Source organism: Bos mutus, chromosome 20, assembly GCF_027580195.1.
Source record: "Bos mutus isolate GX-2022 chromosome 20, NWIPB_WYAK_1.1, whole genome shotgun sequence".
Taxonomy (NCBI): domain Eukaryota; kingdom Metazoa; phylum Chordata; class Mammalia; order Artiodactyla; family Bovidae; genus Bos; species Bos mutus.
In genome coordinates, this window is record NC_091636.1 from 28142403 (window position 1) to 28165061 (window position 22659).

General features: G+C 39.8%; 1 protein-coding gene across 1 annotated transcript in view; it reads left to right on the forward strand.

Annotated features, from left to right (window-relative positions):
- The window catches only part of LOC102285488 (general transcription factor IIH subunit 2), an 85336-nt gene that overhangs the window by 57863 nt on the left and 4814 nt on the right, over positions 1–22659 (forward strand). Inside the window, exons 10-17 of the mRNA XM_070357560.1 lie at positions 1690–1789; positions 6732–6813; positions 8524–8581; positions 8840–10945; positions 16989–17150; positions 18312–18464; positions 19044–19130; positions 21318–21482. Coding sequence (XP_070213661.1) covers positions 1690–1789; positions 6732–6813; positions 8524–8581; positions 8840–10945; positions 16989–17150; positions 18312–18464; positions 19044–19130; positions 21318–21482 — 2913 coding nt within the window. The remainder of the gene's footprint in view (positions 1–1689; positions 1790–6731; positions 6814–8523; positions 8582–8839; positions 10946–16988; positions 17151–18311; positions 18465–19043; positions 19131–21317; positions 21483–22659) is intronic.

The following is a 22659-nucleotide window of genomic DNA, read 5'->3' on the forward strand; positions in this document are numbered from 1 at the left end:
TTGGCTCTTCGTTGTGGCATGCAGTATCTTTAGCTGCAGCACAGGAGCTCTTTAGATGAGTCATGTGGGACCTAGGTCCCTGACCAGGCCCTCTGCATTGGGAGCACGGGGTCTTAGCCACTGGACCAGCGGAGAATTCCCCTGGATAGAGGGTCTTTGCCACACTCTCCTTGGAAGAGAAAGTCAGGACATTCCTTCTTATAATTCCTAAGCATGGAGAATCTGCCATCGGTTCATAGTATTCTCTCTTTAGCTACTGGTCATCAGGAGTCCCACGTTGTCATTTGCAAAGAAAGTGGGGGGTTCCCCTCAACTTCACCTCTGCCTGCGGTATAGAAAGGTGAAATGATACTGTATCCTTTCTGGGGACCTTGCTGACCTTCTCCACACCAAACACACATGCTCAATTACAGTGAACGTCCATGGGGGAACTTCTGCGGTGGGGTGAAGTCATGAATACCACAGAGTACAGAGCAGGGGAGTGTAGTGTTCACTTGAACTAACAGACATGTTCCATTGGTACAAAAATCTTAATGGCTCAGTATCTCAAGCACTTGGAGAGTTAGTGCTCCCCGCTTTCTTCTTGCTCTCTCTGTTCTCGTTTCCCCGTGGCAGCCTTGCTCAAGGACCTTCTGCCTAGCAGTGTCCTCACCCTCTTCCTTTTGAACTCCTCCTCACCCACAAGTCCTAGTCATCTTACCCTTTGGGGATATCGCAAGCTCTAGGACCTCCTATTTCTGTACAGACACAAAGGGAGATTTTCCTATGCTCTGGCTTTATAATGACTGCAGGAGTCCAAGAGGAGAAGGAAGATGAGGAATGTTCCATCATCTTACTAGCGTGGGTAGCTGTTCCCTTCTCCAGGGGATCTTCTCAACCCAGGAATCGAACCCTGGTCTCCCACGTTGCAGCGGATTCTTTACTGAGCGGATTCCCAGCTGAGCCACCAGGAAAGCCCAGGACTACTGGAGTGGGTAGCCTGTCCCTTCTCCAGTGGCTCTTCCTGACCCAGGAATCCAACCAGGGTCTAATGCATTGCAGGCGGATTCTTTATCACCTGAGCTACCGTGGAAGCCCTCTTAGAAACTAGGATGTTTCTAGTTCAGTGCTTTGGTAGATCCAAATGCTAATTTCCTTCCAAAAAATAGAATCTCACATGAAGACTTGATCCTATTTCTAGTGGAATAAACCTATAGTAAGAGGTGTCTGATTCTTCACGATCTTACTTACATGAGAGTGGCTATATTTGCTCATATTTTCCTGAGCTCCAGATGTATTCTTTCTGATTTATTCATTGAACAGATAACTTATAAAGTGCATAATAAGTGCTAATCACTGTTCTAGGTCCATGAGATTCATTGGGGAGCAAAACAAGCAAAAACCTCCTCCTTCATGGAGCTTCAATTCCACATTCTGATTTGCAAATCTCTTGCCCCATTGAATGAAGAGGGGACAGGGACAGGGTTTGATCAGTGTGCATGGTACATAGGAACATTCAGTGGTACTTGCTCATGATCCCACTGGTGCGAGAAGAGCCCTAGTTAGAATATTTCCTCACCGTTACACAAAGTTGTGACTTTGTCACAAAATCTGATAGAAAGTGTAAGTTGGGTTTTGCTAATATGGTTAATCTGTGTCACTTGACAAATACATCGGCCTGTGGCACTGATGGAATTTCCTCACTTCTAGGTAAATCGGACATTGTCCAGTGTTATTCCTGTGGAGGATATTTGCATGATTGGAAAGAAGGTGATGACCCATTAGAAGAACATGCCAAATTTTTTCCCAAGTAAGTGGAATGGATGCTTAGTATCTACGAATCTGGATGTATTCTAGGAATTTCCCCCTCATTTTATATTCTGATTAAGTCTTTGCCCACCTGTCTCATTCTTACAGTAAGGGAGGAGTCCTCCTTTCTTTCATTCCATTGCTTTCGCAACCCCCTTCCCGTCTGGCCCTCCTCTCACAATATTACAGTGCAGTTTTGCTTCAGTCATCGTTTTCACATCACTGTCTATGTTATCATGACTTCATAAACGGAGCTTTGTGGTAAATAACTTTTTTCTCTCCCTGTACAACTTCCAGTTTTTGTAGGGAGTGACAACTGTTTTATCAGTATGTTTGCTTACTTTTTCCCCTTAATTCACACATAAACTATTTTAAAGTGCACAACCCAGTAGCATTTAGGACATGAAGAGTGTTGTGCGATCACCTCCACTAAATCCAAAACATTTCGTTATTCCAAAAGAGAACTCTGTACCCGTGAAGCAGTCATTCCTGTCTCCCCCAGTACACCCTATTTCCTGAGAGCTTTAGTTTTCTGCTGCTATAGATTTACCCTCTTGGATATTTTATGTAAATGGAAGCGTATAATATCTTTTGTCTCTGACTTTACTTAGCAGTGTTTTGAGGTTCATTCATGGTGTAGCATGTATCAGTACTTCATTCTTTTTTATGACTGAGATATATGTAATTGTACATGTGTATATATATGTGTGTATTTCAGTTTCTCCATCTCACCAATACCTGTTATTTTCCTTTTTAAAAAATATAGTCATTTGCCTAGTTTTTAAAATGTATTTAGCACCAGTTCATCTTCAAATTCTCCCAAATGTTTAAATCTCCTCTCCGATCATTCATACTTATAATATAGCCCACTATTTTCATTTTCTTAAAGAGGCTGTCATGAAGTCTCTGACCTGCTTCAATATGAACTCTTTGTCCTGAAGTTACCCTAGGATCCTAGGATTGTTCTTCAAGTCATCCTAGAGATTCCTATTGCCTCTCTCCTGTGTTTCCAGGATCTGTTGTTATCCTTTTCTTGACTTATTCACTCACTTTGAAATACTCCCCCACAGATCCCTGGGAAAGACTGCATAAGAAATGCATGTTTTAGCTTCCACTTAATGCATATATCTGAATATTTATATATATTTTCTCATGCTCGTTTGGTAGTTTAGCTAGGTATGGAATTCAAGGTTGGAAATCATTTTAATTCCAAATTGTAGAGACATTGCTGCCTTTTCTAATAACTTCCAGTATTGCTGTTGAAGTTCCATGTCTTTCTAATTCTTAATCTTTTTATTACTTCTTCCCATTCTGGAGGCATTTAGGATTTTCTCTTTGTTTCCAGTGTCCTAAAATTTCATGAAAAATAAAATAAAATAAAATAAAATTTCATGAAGAAATGGCTATTTTTAAATATTTGTTTTCTGTAGCTCTTTAACATTTTGGAGGGCTTATTTCTCACTCACCAAACTCTTCAAAAATGTTCAACTATAAGAAGACATTTTGTTGTTTTCACTTTGTAATTAGTAAATGCTCTTCTAGAAATAAATATTAATACAAATAGGTCTTAAATGCTTCTATCTAAGATTCTCAAGAGATATAGTTTTGAAGGTGTTTTTACAGAAGTAGTTGCATTTTTCTTTATTTGGATTTAGTATTTAGTAAATTGTTAAACAGTGGAGATGGTCTTCTTAGTTTTTGGAAAAATAAACTAGGATACAGTCTGATTGTATTTAGGACCTTTTCCCAACTCTGTCATTTCCTTTTTGTGAAGCTTTTTATTTCTCCTCTGCCTTTTTTGTTTGTTTTGTTATTGTTTTTGTTTTTTGGTCCTCTGAGTGAGGCTTGACTCTTTTGCCTCTCTTTTAAAATTGCAAACTAGGATGCCCTTAAATAAGCATGTGGGACTTAAAGGAAAATTAAAGAAACCAATGAACCTACCACTAAAGTTAAGAACTGAATATTATCAAGTCCTTAGAAGGCTAGTGTGTGCCTATCTTCCAAGTTCTGATTATATCCTTGTCCCTCTAATCCAGAAGGCTTCCCTGTTGCCTCAGTTCTGCCTGCAATGCAGGAGACCCAGGTTCGATCCCTGGGTTGGGAAGATCCCCTGGAGAAGGAAAAGGCAACCCACTCCAGTATTCTTGCCTGGAAAAGCCTGCCAGGCTCCACTGTCCATGGGATTGCAAGAGTCAGACACGACTTAGTGATGAAACCACCACCAATTCTGAAATTTGTGTTAATTGTTCCTTCTACTCCAAATGGTTTCACCAGCTACATATGTATCATTAAACATACTTAACTTTGCCTGTTCTATAAGTTTAAATAAATGGAAGGATACTGCATGGTTCTTCTGTGATGACTGACTTGTTTTACTCCATAACGTTTTTGAGACTCATTCATAATTATGTTAGAGTTGCAATTTACTTGTTCTTGTTGCTATATAGTATATTGTTTTATGAATATAAAATTTATCCTTCTAGATTCAACATCTGGGTTGTTTTCAGAATGTTGCAATTCAAATAATGCCTCTATGAACCTTCTTGGACATAATTTCCAGTGCTCATATTCCTCTAGGATACATAACCAGCCATGGAATTGCAAAGTAATACGATGTACACATTCAACTTTACTCTTTTATGCAAAACTTTTTCCTAAGTGGCTGTACTGATTTATATTCTCACTGGTTTCCATTCTGTCTGCTCCCTCACTAACTTAGTATTGCCCCAATTTTTGTCAATCTAATTACTAATAATGTTGAATATATTTTCGTATTTTCCCACATAGTTTCCTTGCTCTTTTTCTTCAGAAACATATCTTGTGTATTCTTTACCCTTTCCTCTTTCTTATTCAGAAAGTATATGAAATATCCTCTTTATCTCTCTTGGTACTCCTTGTTCGTGAGTCTTTATCTGATGTTAATATTCTGTAGCCACTCCAGCTTTTGGTTTTTGCGTGATTCTATATTTTTTGAAATCTTTTTTTTTTTTTTTTGGCTGCGGCGTACAACGTGAGGGATCTTAGTTACCAGACCAGAGATCAAACCCAGAGAGAATGGAGTCCTAACCACTGGACCACCAAGGAATTCCCAAAATAATTTTACTTTTAACCTGTAACTTTAAAGTGAATTTCTTGTAGACAGCATAGGTGGGTCTTGCTTTTTTAATAGTCTGACAACATCTGCTTTCTTTTTTTGTTGTTATTGTTGTTTGTTTGAGTTTTTTGGCTGTGCTGTACAGCTTGTGGGATCTTAGTTCCCTAACCAGGGCCCTGGCAGTGAGAGCAAGGAGTCCTAACCACTGGAGCACCAAGAGATTCCCCAATATCTGCTTCCTACTGGGAGTGTTTAGAACATTTACATTTAATAGAATCATTGATATGGTTGGATTTTAATCTACTATTTTGCTATTTGTTTTCTATTTATCCATCTCTTGTTTGTTTCTTCTTTTCCTGACTTGCATTTGAGTATTTTTCAATATTCCATTTTATCTCCATAGTTGGCTTTTTAGCTGTACAACTTTATCTTTTTAGTGCCTGCTCTATAATCTACATAATGCACATTTAACAAATCACAGTCATCTTCAAATAATTTTAGAACAATTGACATATAATGTATGAACCAATAGTATACTTCTATTTTCCCCTTCCTATTCTCTGTACTATTGTTACCATATATTCTACTTCACATGTATTCTAAATCTCACAATGTAGTGTTATATCTTTGTTGTAAATAATTATCTTTTAAATACATTTTAGAAAGAGAGAAAGCATAGTTTATATTTACCCAATGAGTTACCATTCCTGGAACACTTCATTCCTTTGGGTAAAACCAAGTTTCCATCTGTTATGATTTTCCTTTTAAGAAGGAACTTAAGAAGAACTTCCTTTAACATTTCTTGTTGTACTAGTCTGCTGGCAGCTAAATTCATTGGCTTTATTTGTAGAGAAAAGTCTGCATTTTACCTTCCTTCAGAGTGCTTTCCCTTGATGGGTTTATCTGCACAGTCACCTTGGACAGAAGCATTTAAAGTCCTATTAGGTTTTTCTATAGCTGCCCTTCTATTCCTGGGCTCATCTCCAAGTCATTCATCTAGGAAAATAAAAATGTGTCCTCTTGCTTTATCTCCTGCTTTCCTGTAATTCAGCAGCATAAAAATAAGCGGAGAGAGTTGTTTCTAGTTTTATCATTTACCTACTCACATTTATAGTTCTCATTTATCTGAGTTAATGATTGTCAATAGAACTCTGTAGAATTTTCTTCCTGGGTTCTTCAGGCAAACATCATAACTGAATTTAGAAAGTATCGTATGTTCCAATTTCATGATGTCTAGCAAATTGTTTTTAGGGCCATTCTCTAATCTTCATATTGATGGAGGTTTTTTTTTTCTGAAATAAGCTTTTTATTTGGGGGTATTTTTAGATTTAGAGAAAAGGTGAAAAGATAATACAGAGTGTTCCTGTATTCCCATACTCAGTTTCCTCTAGTACTAACATCTTACATTACCCTGGTATATTTGTTAAAATTTAAAAAAACAACACTGGTACATTACAGTCAACTCCAGGTGTTTACATGTGTTTCACCATTTTTTTCCTGCTCATGTCCTTTTTGTTGTCGTTGTCCCAGAATCCATAGATGGAGTTGTTGTCTGTATTTTCTTTCCACTAGGTTCATTTTAGTTGGTTTCATGGATGAGTGTTAAATATGCTCCCACTCCACCAAATTGGCTGGTTATCCCCACCATTACTTTATGAGCCATTTACATCTCTGCTCCCAGGAGCCACAGTCTACATGCCTTGCTTGATAAAGACACTGACAGACTCACAGGAAATGTTAATTTTATACTTAATCTTTGCCACTAAAACTCTGACAGTGTTTTTGAAAACCTAAAGCAAAGGTTTCATTGCATACAACTATCTCTGTAACTTGTAACTTATGTGCTTAGTTGTCAGTTTCTCCAGAGTGTGAAGTCCTCTGCAGAAGCAATTCCAGACCTTCAGAGCCACGATGAACTTTCTGAGTTAACGGTATCGAATGCAGCCTTGTTTATTTTCAGAGTGTGTGATCATGTGATTAAGAACCGTTTTGAGCAGGAACTACTCATCATAAATAAGTAGTGTCAGTCGCTCAGTCATGTCCAACTCTTTGTGACCCCATGAATTGTAGCCTGCCAGTCTCCTCTGTCCATGGGATTCTCCAGGCAAGAATACGGATTGCCATTCCCTTCTCCAGAGAATCTTCCCGACCCAGGGATTAATCTGGGTCTCCTGCATTGCAGGCAGATTCTTTACCATCTGAGCTACAGGGAAGATCCATCATAAATAAATCAGTCAATAAATTCTGCCAATATCTGTTAAGCATCCATTAAGAGCTACTTACAGATGGGGATACTACATTAAACACAACATAATACCTAGCTTCATGAAATGTAGAGTCAGTCCCTTCTACTTTGGTGCCCAGACTTGTTTGGACCTAAGAGTTTGATTAGCATCCAGGCTACCTAGATCCCATCAGTGATCTTCATTTGGAGGGCAGTAAGGTCTGACTTGCTAGTTGGCTTTTCTCAAAGCTGGGAAGATATGTTTCTTTTACAAATGCAAATGACCAACCAATCTGACAATTAATGGTCAGATTAATAGGCTGACCCCTTTAAACTAAGAAATTCTATATATTTCTCTGGAATATTAGCCACTACCAATTTAACACACACACACACACCCCTTATTTGAGGCTGTATATTAAGTATATTGTCATCCCATGAAAAAGAAAACAGAGTAATTTGCCATTCATTTGACTCATCTTTTACATTTGTGAACCAAAAATGAAATTGAAGGAAAACATTTGGGGGTATAGAAATAGCTGTTTTTATTTTATTGATGTATATGTGATTTACAATATTAATTCCAGGTATACTACATAGTATTAGATATTTCTGTACATTACAAAATGATTACTACCATAAGTCTAGTTACTGTCTGCATCATAAAAAGTTATTATAGTATTATTGACTATTTTCCCTTTGATGTACATTCCATCTCTGTGACTTACTTATTTTACACCTGGAAGTTTGTGTCTCTTAGGGCTTCCCTGGTGGCTCAGATGTTAAAGCGTCTGCCTGCAATGTGGGAGACCTGGGTTCGATCCCTGGGTCGGGAAGATCCCCTGGAGAAGGAAATGGCAACCCACTCCAGTATTCTTGCCTGGAGAATCCCATGGACAGACGAGCCTGGTGGGCTACAGTACACGGGGTCGCAAAGAGTCGGATATGACTAAGCGACTTCACTTTCACTTTAACTTTTGTATCTCTTAATCCCTTCCACCAATTTTGCTCATCTCCCCCCACCTCCCTTAAAGAACTTACTTTTAAAAGAAGAAACTTAATCTCCCTATATCCCAGGTATGTAATATTTAAAATACTTTTAATAACTGAGATCAGAAGCTACACTGAATAGTTTCTGGAGGGTCCATCTTGCTCTTGACACTGTGATTCTAATCACCTGGTCAGTAATCACTGCTCATGTCACCCAAGGGATGCACTGTTTGGGTACCATACAGAAGCATACACTTGCATGTGTTTGCAGATCACTTATTATTTCATATTTGTAGCACTCCTCCCTGCAACTGGCATAAACACTTGAGGGTGGCTTGTGTTTAGAAAATGTCTGGTTTCTGATTGCAAGTTGAGGCCCCACCCACTTACATAGATGTTAACTTAATAGAGAATTTTCTTTTCAAAGGAAACCACAAATGAAAGCAATCTTGAAGAGTCAACAGCAGTTAGTTCTATAGTGCCAGGTAAGGATTTGGAGGTAGCACGTGGGATTATATGAATGTATACATATCTTTGTATATAGAGGATTTTATTATATTATTTATTTATTTGTGGCCCAACTACACAGCATGTGGGATATCAGTTCCCCAACCAGGGGTTGAACCTGCACGCCCTGCAGTGGAAGCATGGAGGCTTAACCACTAGACTGCTAGGGAAGTCCCGTATGTAGGGGATAACAGGAATATTTGTTTATAACTGTGCCTCCTTGCTTTTCTCCACAGAGGTGGCCCAGGGTGAAGCCCAGTGGTTTCAGGAGGCAGAGAGCCTGAGTGAGCGCCTGAGAAAAGTCTATACCAGTGCTCCTTTCTGCCACATGTCTTTGCTTGAGATCTCTTCCTGTCTAGCCACTGACCAGTGGCTGGATTGTGATCTGTCCTTTGCTTTGAAACACATCACCAATCCTGTGCAAGAGCCTGTGGTGTCGCCTGAAGTCTTTGCTAACTTGAGCTCTGTCATGTGTGTGGAGGGTGAAGCTGGGAGTGGAAAGACCATCCTCCTGAAGAAAATAGCTCATCTGTGGGCATCAGGACGCTGTCCCTTGTTAAACAGGTTCCGGCTGGTTTTCTGTCTCTCTCTTGGCTCTACTAGACCGGAGCAGGGGCTGGCCAGTGTCATTCATGACCAACTCTTAGAGACAAAGCTATCTGTTACTGAAATGGGCCTAAGGAACATCATCCAGCAGTTAAAGAACCAGGTGTTATTCCTTTTGGATGACTACAAAGAAATGTGCTCAGTCCCCCAAGTCATAGCAAGGATGATTCAAAAAAAACACTTGTCAAGGACCTGCTTGGTGATCACTGTCCGTACAAATAGGGCCAAGAACATCCGCCGATACCTGGATACAATCATAGAGATTAAGGCGTTTCCTTTCTATAATACTATTTCTATATTACGGAAGCTCTTTCCAGGTGATTTGACCCGTCTGCGAAAGTTGATGGTTGACTTTGGAATGAATCAAACTTGGCAGGGAATTCAGAAAACTCCCTTGTTTGTAGCAGCAGTCCGTGCTAGTTGGCTTCAGAATCGTTTTCATCGGTCCTTTGATAGTGTGGCTGTTTTCGAGTCCTATATGGAATGCCTTTTCTTAAAGCACAAAACCGAAGCTGACCTTCTCAAAGCAACTGTGTCCTCCTGCGGTGATCTAGCCTTGAAAGGGTTTTTTTCATCTTGCTTTGAGTTTAGTGATGAGGACCTCATAGAAGCAGGGATTGGTGAAGAGGAAGATCTAGCCATGTACCTGATGAGCAAATTCACAGCCCAGAGACTGAGGCCAGTCTATCAGTTTTTAAATCCTGCATTTCAAGAATTCCTTGCTGGAATGAGGCTGACCGAACTCCTGGATTCTGATAGGCAAGAAGACCAAGATTTGGGACTTCATTATTTGAAACGAATCAACTCAACCTTGATGGTTATCTATCCCTATGCCAATTTTTTGAACTGTGTCTCCCGCCATCCTTCAACAAAGGCAGGGCCAAAAATTGTATCCCATTTGCTTCTCTTGGTCGATAATAAAGAGACACTGGAGAATATATCTGAAAATGACGACTATCTGAAGCATCATCCAGAAATTTCAGAGATGATGCAATTTTTCAGGTTGATATGGCAATTATCTCCGCAAAATTACCTTTCACTGGCTTCAAAACATTTGCTAGCTTTGGCTATAAAGATTGCGTATCAAAGCAACACTGTTGCTGCATGTTCTCCTTTCATTTTGCAATTCCTTCATGGGAGAACCCTGTGTTTGGATGTGCTTAAGTTACAGTATTTTTTTGACCACCCAGAAAGCCTGTTATTGTTGAGGAGCATCCAGGTCTCCATAAATGGAAATAGATTATTCAAAACAGATACGCCCTTGGAAAGAATTTTCGACAAATCCCAGGCACCAACTATAGAGCAGGACTATGCTGCTGCCTTTGAACTTGAGAGTGAATGGAAGCAGAGTTTAGATGAAAAACATGAAATCATTCAGAATTTTCAGAACATGCGACTCAATGCACCACCAGCCATCAACACTGGCTATTGGAACCTTCCTTCAAAGCAGTACAAGATTCCCCTTCTGGAAGTTCATGTGACTAATACCCATGCTGTGGATCAGGAGATGCTGAGGTTTCTAACAGAGGTTTTCTCAGCTGCACAGCACATTGAACTCCACTTGAACCACAGCAGGGGTTTTATTGAAAACATCCGCCCAGCTCTTGAGCCGTTCAGGGCGTCTTTCACCAAGTGCTGCATAAGCCAGTGTGAGCTGAGTGCAATAGAACAGGAATTGCTTCTCACTCTAACTTCCCTAGAATCTCTTGAAGTCTCAGAGACAACCCATCCACAAGGTAAGCTTGAACCTATTTTAGATGACTATTATGATGTGTACTTCCACTTTTTCACTCTTAGTTTTAAATGTATAAAAACTTTTGAAAGCATGAGACTGTAAATCCTTGCTGAATGGACAATTTAAATTTCACTAATATATTTGTCTTAGTAATATGAATTAGTGAAAAGCTTCCAAATAATAGAATGACTTTCAAACTCTAATATAAATAATAAAATGACTAATGAAGGCTCTTAGTAAACAAATGACTGCTAAGTCACTTCAGTCGTGTCCGACTCTGTGCGACCCCAAAGACGGCAGCCCACCAGGCCCCGCCGTCCCTGGAGTTCTCCAGGCAAGAACACTGGAGTGGGTTGCCATTTCCTTCTCCAATGCGTGAAAAGTGAAAAGTGAAAGTGAAGTCGCTCAGTCGTGTCTGACTCTTAGCAACCCTATGGACTGCAGCCCACCAGGCTCCTCTGTCTATGGGATTTTCCAGGCAAGAGTACTGGAGCGGGGTGGTGTTGCCTATGTAAATAATGCTTGAGAACTACTCACACCTCACTTGCTTCATGGAAGAAAGGGCTTGTACTCTGGGAAATAAACAAGTAGGAAGTAATACCTTCCCATTATTTTTGTCTCCTTTCACTTGTCTAAGCAGTGTTTTAGAGTTTTTGGTGTAGACTGTATCATTTTTCATTAAATTTATTCCCAGATACTTGTGTTTTTGATACTCTTGTAAATGATACTAATTTTTTTCATTTTCTGATTGTTGCTAGTATGGGTTTGATTTTCAGCAGTTTATTAAATGCCTAGCAGTGCTTTGCTTTATATCTTACCTGAGGGACACTGAACATTGTTTGAATCTGTGTTGATATTTATCTTCAAATTTAGAAAAATTTTGTTCACTTTTTTCAAGTATTTTTATTATGATAAAACACAGTTTTCAGTATACAGTTTAGTGGCATTAAGTAGAATTAGAGTGCTGTGAACCATCGTCACTATTCACTTCCACCTTTTCATCATCCCAAACTTTGTACCTATTAAATAACCCCTTCCTCTTCCCAGCCACTGAGGTCTCTGTGAATTTGTCTATTCTGCTTCATATAAATGAATACATACAATATTTTGTCCTTGTGCGTCTGACTTCTTTCATTTAGCATAATGTTTTTAAGGTTCGTCCATGTTGTAGCCTGTGTCAGAACTTCACTACTTTTATAGCTAGAATAATATTGCATTGTATATATATATACAATGGCTTTCCTGGTGGCTCAGTGGCAAAGAATCCACCAGCCAATATTAGAGACATGGGTCCTATCCCTGGGTTGAGAAGATCTCCTGGAGAAGAAAATGGCAACCCACTCCAGTGTTCTTGCCTGGGAAATCCCACGGACAAAGGAGCCTGGTGGGCTATGGTCCACAAAGAGTCGGACATGGCTTAGTGACTAAACAACAAATATATCATGCTCTGTTAATCAATTCATCAGTTGATGGACACTTGCACTGTTTATTCTGGCTAAAGCTGCTGTGAACATGGATGCACAAATGTTACTTTAAGACCCTGCTTTCAATTCTTTTTGATTTATACCTAGAAATTATTGGATCATATTAATGATAGTAATTCTATTTTAATATTCAAGGAACCTCCAAACTGTTTTCCACACTGGCTGCAGCATTTTACATCCCTACAAACAATGTACCAGGGTTCCAGTTTCTTCACATCTCAAAGCTTTTTTTGTTTTTTTTTAAATCAGAGACATCCTAGTAGGTGTGAAATTATATCTAATTGTGGTTTTGATTTTCATTTTCCTGATGACTAAAATGCTACTGAGCATCTTTTCATGTGCTTGTTGGCTGTTCAGTTCAGTTCAGTTCAGTCGCTCAGTCGTGTCTGACTCTTTGCGACCCCATGAATCGCAGCACGCCAGGCCTCCCTGTCCATCACCAACTCCCGGAGTTCACTCAGACTCATGTCCATCGAGTCGGTGATGCCATCCAGCCATCTCATCCTCTGTCGTCCCCTTCTCCTCCTGCCCCCAATCCCTCCCAGCATCAGGGTCTTTTCCAATGAGTCAACTCTTCGCATGAGGTGGCCAAAGTACTGGAGTTTCAAATTTAGCATCATTCCTTCCAAAGAAATCCCAGGGCTGATCTCCTTCAGAATGGACTGGTTCGATCTCCTTGCAGTCCAAGGGACTCTCAAGAGTCTTCTCCAACACCACAGTTCAAAAGCATCAATTCTTCGGTGCTCAGCCTTCTTCACAGTAGTATATCTTTTTTGAAGAGAGTCTATTAAATTGTTTTGTCCATTAAAAAAAATGAAAGTGTGGTTTATTTACCATGTTGTGTTAGTTTCTGGAGTACAGCAAAGTGATTCAGACTGTGTGTGTGTGTGTGTGTATACACACATGTATGTATATTTAAGATTCTTTTTCACTGTAGATCATTACAAGATACTGGATATAGTTCCCTGTGCTATACTGTAGGTGCTTATTTTATACACAGTGTGTATCTATTAATCTCAAAATCCTAATTTATTCCTCCCTCCTTCCTCTTTTCCCTTTGGTAACCATAAATTTATTTTCTATGTCAGTGAGTGTATTTCAGTTTTGTAAATAAATTCATTTGTATTACTTTTTTAGAGCCCACATATAAATGGTATCATATATTCATTTTTCTGACTTACATCACTTAATATGATAATCTCTAGGTCCATCTGTGTAGCTGCAAATGGCATTATTTCATTCTTTTTTGTCGCTGAGTAATATCTCATTGTGTGTATGTGTATCACATCTTCTTTATCTAGTCATCCTTGATGGACATTTAGGTTGCTTCCATGTCATGGTTATTATAAATAGTGCTGCTATGGATATTGGGGTGTATGTATCTTTTCAGAATAAGAGTTTTCTCTAGATGTGTGGCCAAGAGTGAGATTGCTGGCTTGTAGCTCGATTTTTAGTTTTTTAGGGAACCTCCAAACTGTTCTCCCTAGTGGCTATACCAATTTACATTCCCATCAACAGTGTAGGAGGGTTCCCTTTTCTCTACACCCTCTCCAGCATTTATTGTCTGTAGACATTTTTTGTTTTGTTTTTTGTCTATTTGTAGACGTTTTGATGATAGTCATTCTGACCACTGTGAGGTGATACCTCATTATAGCTTTGATTCACATTTCTCTAATGATCAGTGATTTTGAGCATCTTATGTGCTTGTTAGCTATCTATATGTCTTCTTTGGAGACATGTCTCTTGAGGTCTCCTGCCCATTTTTAGGTTGGGTTGTTTGTTCCTTTGCCCAACCCCATGGACTGCAGTATGCCAGGCCTCCCTGTCCATCACCAACTCCTGGAGTTTACTCAAACTCACGTCCATTGAGTTGGTGATGCCATCCAACCATCTCATCTTCTGTCATCCCCTTCTTCTCCCGCCTTCAATCTTTCCCAGCATCAGGGTCTTTTCCAATGAGTCATTTCTTCAAATCAGATGGCCAAAGTATTGGAGTTTCGGCTTCAGCATCAGTCCTTCCAATGAATATTCAAGGACTGATGTCCTTTAGGATGAACTGGTTGGATCTCCTTGCAGTACAAGGGACTCTCAAGAGTCTTCTCCAACACCACATTTCAAAAGCATCAATTCTGCAGTGCTCAATTTTCTTTATAGTCCAACTCTCACATCCATACATGACCACTGGAAAAACCATAGCCTTGACTAGGCGGCTAGAGAAGCCTCAGCAAGATAGTAGTCGCTAGAGCGGCGGCTGCACGGCAGCTGTGCAGAGCCACTGGAGCAGCTCTGAGGAGATACCCCATGTCCAAGAGCAAAGGAGAAGCCCCAGCAAGAGGGTAGGAGGGGCGAAATCACGTTCAGAATCAAACCCCATTGCGCCATAAACACTCAGAGGGCTCAAACAAACCTTGTGCGCACCTGCAACCCCATGGACTGCAGCACGCCAGAGAAGGAGAAGGAGACGATAGAGGATGAGATGGTTCGATGGCATCACCGACTCAATGGACTTGAGTTTAAATAAACTCTGGGAGTTGGCGATGGACAGGGAGGCCTGGCACACTGCAGTTCATGGGTTCCCAAAGAGTCGGACCTGACTGAGCGACTGAAATGAACTGACTAGACGGATCTTTGTTGGCAAAGTAATGTCTCTGCTTTTTAATATGCTGTCTAGGTTGGTCATAACTTTCCTTCCAAGGAGCAAGCCTCTTTTAACTTCATGGGTGCAGTCCCATCTGCAGTGATTTTAGAGCCCCCAAAATAAAGTCCCTCACTGCTTCCACTGTTTCCCATCTATTTGCCATGAAGTGATGGGAACAGATGCCTTGGTTTTAGTTTTCTGAATGTTGTGTTTTAAGCCAACTTTTTCACTCTCCTCTTTCACTTTCAAGAGGCTCTTTAGTTCCTCTTCACTTTCTGCCATAAGGGTGGTGTCATCTGCATATCTGAGGTTATTGATATTTCTCCAGGCAATCTTGATTCCAGCTTGTGCTTCATCCAGCCCAGGGTTTCTCATGATGTACTCTGCATATAAGTTAAATAAGCAGGGTGACAATATACAGCCTTGACGTACTCCTTTTCCTATTTGGAACGGGTCTGTTGTTCCAGTTCTAATTGTTGCTTCCTGACCTGAATATAGATTTCTCAAGAGGCAGGTCAGGTGGTCTGGTATTCCCATCTCTTTAAGAGTTTTCCACAGTTTGTTGTGATCCACAAAGTCAAATGCTTTGGCATAGTCATTAAAGCAGAAATAGATGTTTTCCTGGAACTCTCTTGCTTTTTCGATAATCCAACAGATGTTGGCAGTTTGATCTCTGGTTCCTCTGCCTTTTCTAAATCCAGCTTCAACATCTGGAAATTCACGGTTCACATACTGTTGAAGCCTGGCTTGGAGAATTTTGAGCGTTACTTTACTAGCGGGTTAGATGAGTACAATTGTGCGGTAGTTTGAGCATTCTTTGGCATTGCCTTTCTTTGGGAAAGAATATATTCCTTATATATTATATAATCACAGTGTAATTACATATAATTTTTATTGTCATGTGTATAAAACATTTTCTCCTGTAAATTTCCCTTTTCACTGTCTTGGTAATGTCCTTCAATCTATAAAGTTTCAAACTCCAACTGAGTCCAATTTGTCTCTTTTTCTTTTGTGCTAATGCTCCTGGTAGCATATCAAGAATCCACTGTCAAGTCCAAAGTCATCTTTTCTTCTAAAGTGTTATACGGTTTTAGCTCTTAAATTTAGGTAGTTGATTCATTTTGAGCTAATTTCATATATGGCGGTGGCTGAACTTCTTTTGCATGGAGAAATTCAGTTGTCTGAGCCCCATTCACTGAGATGTCTCATTTTTCTGAATCCAGAGCGTAATACAGGACTTTTATATAGTAGATGAGAAAGAAAATATTGCCTGCCATTTCAGTAAACAAAGTGTGTTATAGTCATCAGCAATTGCAATTACACCCATGAGGGCGAGCCCTGAGGAAACTCAGGAAGGAAACAAAGAATACCTATTATCTAGCAGGCATTAGGCTGCAGCCACCCCAAAGGTGCAGCTTGAGGAAACTCAGGATGGGAAAACACAGGATACTGGCTCCAGATAGCCGAGGTGCGTATCAAAGGAATGATTTCAGTGAGCCCGGACTCTTGCATCTTCCCATACATAGAAAAGCGCTAAATTCTTTGAGACATTTGGTTTTCCTTTATTGACAGTAATCTTTTGCCCTTTGTTGCAAAACTGCTTCCCCCTAATCTCCTTGGAGCAATTTTCTTAGGCTTACTTGAGATGTTGCCTCCCAGACTTGACGTCCTAAGAACGTCCAGTGGATAAAATAATTCTCATACTTTTAGGGTGTGCATATATTTTTTTAGTCAACATACTAGTAAATGCTACAAAAAGCATTATTTTCATATATGCGCTTCCTAAAAAAGAATGTCTTATGGTATGTGAAAAGTTTTCATTTGAAAATATGAAAATAGCTTGATGAATCCAAATGACAGTTTGAAAATTTCCATTTGGAACTCTTTAAATTAATAACAGGAAACTGTGTGCTGCTTTCTAGACCAACTCTTTCTTAGTTTGGACAAATTCTTGTGCCTGAAAGAACTGTCTGTGAATCTGCAACAAGATGTTTTTTCAGCCATTTCTGAAGAATTCCTAAATCTCCACCATATGGAGAAATTATTGATCCAAATTTCATCTAAGTGCAGTCCTTCCAAATTAGGTAAGTGTGGCACTTTGATTTACTTGCTTTTACATCATCTGGAAAAGCTACCTGGCCAATAATTAAGAGTTGAAGATCTGAGGGTATAACCTATAATCCAGGTAAACTGTGGGAACAGCACTCATTGTTACTAAAAAAGCAGAGAGCTATTTATAATTGAGCCTTTACTACATGCTATGAATTATTCTAGCACTTTATAAATATTAACTCATTTAACATTCATACCCATTCTACAAGGTAAACTAATCATTTTACATAGGAAAACGGAGTTATAGAAATTAATTAATTTGCTCAAGGTCACCCAGAAAACGAAATGGTAAATTTGCATTCAAACACAGGAATTCTAACTCTTAAGTCTGAGCTCTTAAGCAGAGTATACTGCCTCTCCAAAAGTAGTTTGTAGAGTTCTCTCACTGTTTTCAAGTTGCTCTTACATTGCCACTTAGTGATCTACCAGATCAGAAGGAAGGAAATCGGCTGATTAGTAGTAATCAGAGGCACTTCCCTGTTTCTCACCAGCCTATTCTCTTGGTTAATGAACAATGTGTACAGCTATCTTTCTTAAATGTCATGTAGCAAGGTGACATAGGCATCATCAGTTCCTTAAACACCAAGTTTAAACACTTAGACTAAACACTAGAGACTGAGTGAAAAAAGACAAATCGCTAGTGAACTGACATGCAGATTTGCATGCAAAAAAACCTTGTAGCTGAAGCTGGAAGTGTAGTTTTCTTATATTTCTCAGCAATTTTTTCATCAAATTTAGGTTTTGCTTCAGAGTTGTCCCTGACTTTATGTTTCCTTGCATAGTGTTTCTATAGTGTAAACGTCACGTGCAAACTAGAGACATTAGGATATTAGGATATTAAAGCTGAGTCAATGCCATTATTATATGGAGGAGAAAATGGATCCCCAGAGAGGGTCCGTAACGACAGTTCACACAGCACGTCAGTTAGTTACTATATTACAATACAGTAAATATACTCTTTATCAGTTAGTTACAGAACCTGAACCTAAGCCCGAGTCATTACATCATGATGCCTTATTTCGATTCACTATTGCTGAAACAAATTAATAAATTAATTTTATTAATTTTATATGGTTAATTCAGATAGAACTTTTCAATCTCTGATTTCTGAAATCTGATATTTTATCTGACAGTCAGATTAGTTCAGAATTCTCCAAACCTTCAAGTGTTCCATCTGGAGTGTAATAGCTTTTCGGATTTTGAATCTCTTGTGACTGCACTTGCTTCCCGCAAGAAACTTGAAGAAATTAAGTTTTCTGGACAATTTTTTCAAGCCAACCCATTTGGTAAGAGCTATAATTGTAAAATTTTGGTTTAAGATGCTTTTATGGACAGAATCATTTTTAATAGTCAAATTTTAAAACATGCATTTGATGACAGAGAACAAAACCATTGCAATAGATATCTGATCGTAAATGAATTTTCAAATAAGGTATATTTGTTTCCTTAATAGATGTTTAAACATTTCTAGTTATGAGAACTGTTTCCTGAGTAAAGATTTGTGTTATCTAGTTAAGCCATACGAATCAATTCAATCTGAATTATAGTAATTTCTATCACTTTTGAAATACTCTTTGCTGTGCTTAGTCGCTCAGTCATGTCCAACTCTTTGTGACCCCATGGGCTGCAGCCTGCCAAGCTCCTCTGTCCATGGGGATTCTCCAGGCAAGAATACTGGAGCAGGTTGCCATGCCCTCCTTCCAGGATCTTTTCAACCTAGGGATCAAACCCAGATTTCCCACATTGCAGGTGGATTCTTTACCAACTGAGCTACTAAGGAAGCCCCTTTATACTCTATAAATACATTACTTTTTGGTATAAGAAATGTAGCTGACATAACTAAATTTTAATTTTCCCTTTTATAGTCATTGTCTTGCCAAATTTTACTTCTCTGAAGATATTAAAACTTGGGATCCAATATATTCCAGATAAGGAAACAGCTGAAAAATTTGGTATGTTTATAACACAGTACCTTTTACTTACTCTTGATCCTTTCCCTCCACAAAATCCTATTTTGCATTAGCTATAATAAATTACAATGTTTTAGCTGCCCTTGGTCATTAGGAGGGAGGGATAGTGCTGCTCAACTTTTACCCTCCAAATGCCTTGATTTCACTTTATGTCTTTCAAAGCAATGTTCTTAAAGCAATTCATTTCTTAGAATATTTGTTATCAGTTCAGTCACTCAGTCGTGTCTGACTCTTTGCGGCCCCATGAACCGCAGCACACCAGGCCTCCCTTTCTATCACCAACTCCTGGAGTTCACCCAAACCCATGTCCATGGAGTTGGTGATGCCATCCAACCATCTCATCCTCTGTCGTCCCCTTCTCCTCCTGCCCTCAGTCTTTCCCAGCATCAGGGTCTTTTCAAATGAGTCAGCTCTTCACATCAGGTGGCCAAAGTATTGGAGTTTCAGCTTCAACATCAGTCCTTCCAATGAACACCCAGAGCACTATGCAATTTTATTGCCAGGTATCCATCCCAAACAAGTTAAATGCCTGTTGTTTCAAAGTTTTCCAGAATATGGGGAAAACTACCTTTTAAAGTTATGAACACTCTATGTGAACACCTAGACTTAACAAAATGATAACTATAGAAACTACCTTTTCTACTTATTTTTTATGATTATAATAACCATGTATGCTCTGGAAAATTTTCTAACAGGTATTAGAAGATAAGCGTATTTTTAAAAATTAAGAATTTTTTTCAACAAAAATGTTTCTGAATCAGACAGCCTTCACTCTAGCAGACAGAAGGGAGCTAGCTCTGAGGAGCTGTACGAAATGAAAGACTTTTATAGGCAGAAGGGAGCAGTGACAAATGACTTAAAGTAGGCAAAAATGCCCGTCAGTCATCGCAAGGTTACTTTCCTTTAGGTGATGGGGATGGCAGATGCTGATTGGTCCATTCCTGAGGGACTAGTTTAAGGTTCCATTTCTGGGGAGCCAGAACTGTAATCAGAGTCACGGTTTGGTGACATGGAGCTTGTTGTCTTATTTTTAACCCAGGAAAATACAAGGACAGTCAGTAGAGAAGAGACGCATACAGCAGTAGTGCTATCAAACTCAGCACACTTCAGGAGCACCTGGGTCTCTTCCTTCCCCTTTGTCCATCTTTGGAGGCAGCTGTGTGTGCAGGGGAGGGGCGTGGGGCTGGGGCCGAAGAGGCCAGACCAGGGGCCGAGGGGGTGGCCGTTTTCTTCTCCAGGAGGTCTTCTCCAACTCCAGGATTGAACCTGGGTCTCCTGCATTGCAGACGGATTCTTTACTGTCTGAGCAAATAGGGAAGCCCACAAGGGGAGGCTAGAAGGAACTTTGAGGTCTTAAATTAGAATTGGAAATACTGGTGTGGACTTGTGGTTTTTAACCTATATAGGTAGATATGGGCATATCTGTATATCTCACTATACATACGTGTATATACATCCCTCAGCTCAGTCAACAGAGACTCAAAAGTACCCTAGTAGTAATGAGCATACCAACTACCCAGATCTTGACTTCTAAATACTGGCCTCCCTAAAAGGAACCAGGGTCCTTGAAGAAATGGCTGATGTAAGAACTGGGACAGCGAAAGGAAAAGCCTGCTACGTGGTTTTATGCTAGAAAGTGTTCAAAACATGTCCAGGTATGAGGCCGCAGAAGTAGAGAACTTTCTGGGGATCAAGTGATCTAAACTGTATCACACTCAGGAGGGATCAAAGTGAAAAGGCAAGTTATGAGAGTGGTGGATTGTGAAGTTAGTACTAGAAATCACTGAGGATGACAGCATCACAGAAGGGAAGGGGGCTAAAAGCATTGAGGAGCTGGCATTAATAGAGAGTCCAGTAGAAGCTTTGGTCTGAAAGAGGAGATAGTTGGGAATTCTCTGACAGTCCAGTGGTTTAAAAAAAAAAAAAGGGAATGGGGATGTGAAGTCCATTCTGAACTTTGGGACTTCAGGGCAGGAGGCTGACTGGGGAAGGACGGAAGATTGGTTGTCTAGAGGCAGCAATGAAGATCAAGGTGTAGGCTGACCCCTTTCTCCAGCCTCTATGCTACGTGGAACCTCCTAGAATGTATAGATTTTGACGCTTTGGATTACAATTATTTGGGAACACAGAACATAGTTTTTTCTCTTTTTTTTTGTCTCTTCTGATTAGCCTACGCTTTAGGTTCTTTAAATAACCTGGAAGAATTGATCCTTCCCACTGGGGATGGGATTCATCAAATGGCCAAACTGATCATCCAGCAGTGTCAGCATCTTCAGTGTCTCCAAGTTCTCCAGTTTTTCAAGACTTTGGATGATGACAGCGTGGTAGAAATTGGTGAGCTACCCTCAGATAAACTCAGCTCACATGAAAGCCAGTGGTACTACTCAAGCTTTCTGCTGCAAAATGTCTATAAAAACATTTTCCTCTCTAAAAATGTTCAACCCACTTCCCACTTCCTCATTTTCTCTATCATAATGTTCCCTCTAATGTTCTGTGGATTTTTGGTTCATTCTGGTCAGATTTGGGAGTAAAAGATAGCCTCCTGTTTGAGACTGTACAAACCTTCAAGTCCACTCTTAACCTGTAGTGTTTCAGACAGCTGGCCACATACCCTCCGTATACTCCTTTTTATCAGTCAGTTCAGTCGCTCAGTCGTGTCTGACTCTTTGAGACCCCATGAATTGCAGCACACCAGGCATCCCTGTCCATAACCAACTCCCAAAGTTTACTCAGACTCATGTCCATTGAGTCGGTGATGCCATCCAGCCATCTCATCCTCTGTCGTCCCCTTCTCCTCCCACCTTCAATCATTCCCAGCATCAGGGTCTTTTCCAATGAGTCAGTTCTTTGCATCAGGTGGCCAAAGTATTGGAGTTTCAGCTTCAGGATCAGTCCTTCCAATGAATATTCAGGACTGATTTTCTTTAGGATGGACTGGTTGGATCTCCTTGCAGCCCAAGGGACTCTCAAGAGTCTTCTCCAACACCACATTTCAAAAGCATCAATTCTTCGGTGCTCAGCTTTCTTTATAGTCCAACTCTCACATCCATACATGACTACTGGAAAAACCATAGCTTTGATTAGACGGACCTTTGTTGGCAAAGTAATGTCTCTGCTTTTGAATATGCTGTCTAGGTTGGTCATGACTTTTCTCCCAAGGAGCAAGCCTCTTTTAATTTCATGGCCGCAGTCCCATCTGCAGTGATTTTGGAGCCAAAAAATAAAGTCCCTCGCTGTTTCCACATCTATTTGCCATGAAGTGATGGGACCGCATGCCATGATCTTCGTTTTCTGAATGTTGAGTTTTAAACTGAGTTTTTCACTTTCTTCTTTCACTTTCAAGAGGCTCTTTAGTTCTTCTTCTCTTTCTGCCATAAGGGTGGTGTCATCTGTATCTAAGGTTATTGATATTTCTCCTGGCAATCTTGATTCCAGCTTGTGCTTCATCTAGTCCAGCATATACTTTTTTTAAATTGAAAATTAATACACATAAAGAAAAGTACAAAATTAA